This window comes from Typha angustifolia, chromosome 11 (genome assembly GCF_048772165.1).
Source record: "Typha angustifolia cultivar Huaian chromosome 11, ASM4877216v1, whole genome shotgun sequence".
Lineage (NCBI taxonomy): Eukaryota > Viridiplantae > Streptophyta > Magnoliopsida > Poales > Typhaceae > Typha > Typha angustifolia.
Window position 1 is genome coordinate 14076088 of NC_133249.1, and position 3822 is coordinate 14079909.

General features: G+C 42.1%; 1 protein-coding gene across 1 annotated transcript; it reads left to right on the plus strand.

Annotated features, from left to right (window-relative positions):
• The first annotated feature begins 2244 nt into the window (after positions 1–2244).
• Positions 2245–3523, plus strand: LOC140770410 (protein RGF1 INDUCIBLE TRANSCRIPTION FACTOR 1-like). Its single transcript, XM_073111599.1, has 3 exons — positions 2245–2691; positions 2796–3023; positions 3099–3523. Exons 1-3 carry the CDS (start codon positions 2488–2490, stop codon positions 3258–3260), a joined length of 594 nt encoding a protein of 197 aa, XP_072967700.1. The 5' UTR covers positions 2245–2487; the 3' UTR covers positions 3261–3523.
• The last annotated feature ends 299 nt before the right edge of the window (positions 3524–3822 follow it).

A 3822-nucleotide genomic window follows, 5' to 3' on the forward strand; every position in this document is an offset into this window, starting at 1 on the left:
CGGACTTCCTAACCAACCCAATCAATCAAAATGGGACCACAGATGGACATAGAGTCATCATGGACTACATAAGTAAACTCTGAAATAATTCTGGCCGACAAAAGTAATCAACCACAAGAGCAAGGGGTTGCAATTCTGACATTCATTTATGTTGCAAATCATCAAGTCAGTCAGACCCCTTTTCTTTCCTAGAATACCTTGCACCATCTCCTATATGTTCCTCTAAATTTACCCTAAATAATGTCGTCCAAGATTAGAATCTCTAAATCATTGGTGTCACTGTCACTAAACTCTACTTAGGGGTACAGTGTGAGGTACCTATTAAAGTGTGGAAACTAAAAGATAATTTTATCACCCCCCCCCCCAACAAAAAAAGGCTTACATTTTGTCTTTTCTATTATTTGATCTTATTTTTGGCTTTTAATGTCTCAATATTCTTAGAATAGTTATCTTAATTGACAATTATTATATAGATAAGTTAAATTAAGCGAATAGTTACACATATATTATATGAACTACTATTTGTTTTTATATAGACTGTTTAATTAACTTTTGGAATATCTCTTATGTTAGTTTTTTGTTAAACAAATACCACATGATTATCATGCTGATCAATTTTAAGACCATTTTATCATCTGGAAGATAAAAGTTAAGGGTAAGATGATAATTATATAGTTAAGATGGTAAAAAATATCACCAAAAACACCAAATAAACAGTAGATGCAAAATAACAAAAGATTAAAAGGGGGGAATTAGCGAGTATAATTTTTGAGGCATTAAAGATAAAATAAAGTGGTTATATAATAAATATTTATAAAAATAAGGTGTGAATAAGTAACAAATATTTTCTTTTCTAGAAAATTTAATAAATCACACCGTCTTTAATATTTTTATAATTCGACTCTTACTTTTTTTTTATAATTCTTATTTAACACTCCCCATTAGTTTAAACGGCATCCAGTAAAAAACTATTCTGTTATAATATATAAAATAATTTATAAATACTTAAATTATTCGGGACAGAGAGAGGTAGAAAAATAGTTGTAAGGATATTTTAATAATTTAGTTAATATCGATGAGTTAAAATAACATTAGAGTGTTAAACAAGAATTATAAATTATAAAATATAAAATATAAATCATAAAATAGATAAAATATAAAATGTAATTTGTACATTAACTTTTCTTCGCAATGTAGCAGGCGTTTCTCTCTGCATATGAAATTTCATATTGACGGTTTTTTTTTTCTCTCTGAGTGATGGGAATCCAGTTGATAGGTGCAGTGCACATGTCAACCCCTCTCCTGGTGGGACCCATCCAATGGGTTAGAAAGTGGGTTATTATGTGGGGTTTTTTTATTTTTAATTGTTCTGAAATCGTTGTCAATATTAGCCCTTTTTTTTTTTAATTATGTGAGTAGATAGAGGGGTTTTTTATTTTTTAATCACAAGCTATTAAAAATGTCTAACGTATCGAGAGAAAGACTCTTTATTTAAGCATAAGAATTTTATGAAATAAAAGGACAATTTACTCACCTTATATCCTTGTAGTAGTAGTACTTGTAACACCCTAATATTTAGGATAAGATTCGAGCACAGTGGATTATTAGTTACGGGACTGATAGGACTTTGACATCTGAGCTACGGTCAAATTGATAATTTTAGTTAGATTTATCAAAAGTATTACAATTCCGATTTCCGAAGCTCCAGAGCCAATTTTAGAATTCAGTGTGTTTCTATTTCTGGAAATTTTGGGTAGTTGTCGCTCCCTGTTCACTCAAATCTACCTGTAACCCAATCGCGGGTGCACTTTCCTTCCTGAGACGGCCGCCTTCCCATCCGCCATCCGCCACACACGAAACACCGGTTCCGCGCTACGTGGGCATTTTGCCGAGTCCGGGCTCGAACTGGGCCCCGCATCTTATTAATACTCACGACGCATCGGATAGCGAAACGTCACCAAACACCAAACGTCCCCTGTGTTTGGGACTAAATAGCTGTTCGTCGCCATCTGGGCATTGAAAAGGGTAGTATCGCCTACGAAGCGACGCCAAGAGAGATCCAACGGTCAGGAGGAGGTCCGTCCAAGGCGCTACAAGGAATCCGAGCCGTCCATTACTTTTAAATTTTTTTTTAATTTAGTAGTTAGAATTAAATAGTTGATATGTTGAGGTCCTTAATGTAAAATGGGGGTATAAATTTTGAAGGGTAGGTACGTAAAAAGGGAAAGAAGGGTGGCTTTCTTTTTCATTAAGGCCGTCTCTCTCTCCCTTGTCCGAGACGTTGTTGCTGTGTTGTTGTTGTTGTTGAGTTGTAAGTTATCTATCTCACAGCTCTCCCACGCTTCTCCAAATTCCCCCAAATTCCTTACCCAATTCCTCTCCTCCCTCAATTCGCTTAATCTAATCTCCATTCGACCCACATTGCGATCGGGGCCGGTGGATCGAGGGGGGTTGGGTGGTCGACGGACGGTTGATGTGGAGGCGGCGATGATGATGAGGAGGGTGGCGGCAGAGTCGCACGTGCCGCCGTGGCTGGAGCCGCTCCTGACGACCCAGTTCTTCGCCACGTGTCCGGACCACGCCGACGCCGCCCGCAGCGAATCCAACCTCTTCTGCCTCGACTGCCCCGCAGCCGCCGCCTTCTGCTTCTACTGCCGCTCCCGCTCCCACTCCTCCCACCGCGTCATCCAGGTCAGTTGAAGACGTCAAACCCCATTCCTCCCTCCCCCCACCCCCCCGCCCATTAACTGATCGAGATCTCATCCGGGCCCCTGATCGTATCCCGACGGTTGCAGATCCGGCGGTCGTCGTACCACGACGTGGTCCGCGTCTCCGAGGTGGAGCGGTCGCTCGACGTCAGCGGCGTCCAGACCTACGTCATCAACAGCGCCCGTGTCGTCTTCCTCAACGAGCGGCCCCAGCCCCGCGGCGGCGCCGGCAAGCCCGCCGCCTCCCCCCACACCTGCGAGATCTGCTCCCGTTCCCTCCTCGACCCCTTCCGCTTCTGCTCCCTCGGCTGCAAGGTATGCGTACAAGCAATCCCCTCCCCACCTCACGCTTCAAGATTCGTTCTTCTAACCCACCCCTCCGACACGCAGCTAGTGGGCACAAAGAGAACCCTCAGCGGCGGCGAGGCCAGCGCGAGCCGGGGAGGTAATCCCACCGTGGGATCAGCGCACCGCGACGGCGCCGCGCGGCCACCTCAGCCCAGCTCCAGGCGGCGGAAGGGAGTACCCCACCGCGCGCCGTTCAATTCTTGAGACCCGCGACGAGGAATAAAGAGAAAGTGCACAGCAAAGTTAACCAGAGGAAGAAGAGAGAGAAAAAAAAAGAAGGAAAAAAAAAAGAAGGAAAAAAAAAGAGGGGGTTAACCGAATTCGTAAGTTTATTTTTCCTATTTCGACACTGTGATTAAATTTTTATTTTAATTATTTTTATTTTATTTTCTTCACTCGTATTCCGATTGGTTGGAGGATGGTTCTTGTTGTACTTGCATGAATAAGAGCAGAGTTGCAGGAATAAAGATTTGGGAATTCTATTGGAGGGGGTAGGCCATGGGTAGGACCTAGAGTCCCTAAACCACCACATGGACGGTGGGTTCGCTAAAAACATAGCGGAGTGTTCTAGAAGTTACTTCACAAGTATGCTATCGAGGTGTAGAATTTCCTACGTGGCAGATATTATTTAAGACCCTCTTAATTATGTTAATTAAACATGATTACAGCTACACCCCTTCCCTTCCCTTCCCTTATGTAAAAAAAATGTCATGTGACACTGGAGTGTTAGTAATGACTGAGATATATACGTTACAAGAAATTCTAA

Bases quoted from the DNA above. Each gene is read 5' to 3' on its own strand.
- LOC140770410 (XM_073111599.1), top strand. From the start codon at position 2,488: ATGATGATGAGGAGGGTGGCGGCAGAGTCGCACGTGCCGCCGTGGCTG. The intron at 2,692-2,795 runs GTCAGTTGAAGA...CGACGGTTGCAG, and splicing joins CCTCCCACCGCGTCATCCAG to ATCCGGCGGTCGTCGTACCA. The intron at 3,024-3,098 runs GTATGCGTACAA...TCCGACACGCAG, and splicing joins TCTGCTCCCTCGGCTGCAAG to CTAGTGGGCACAAAGAGAAC.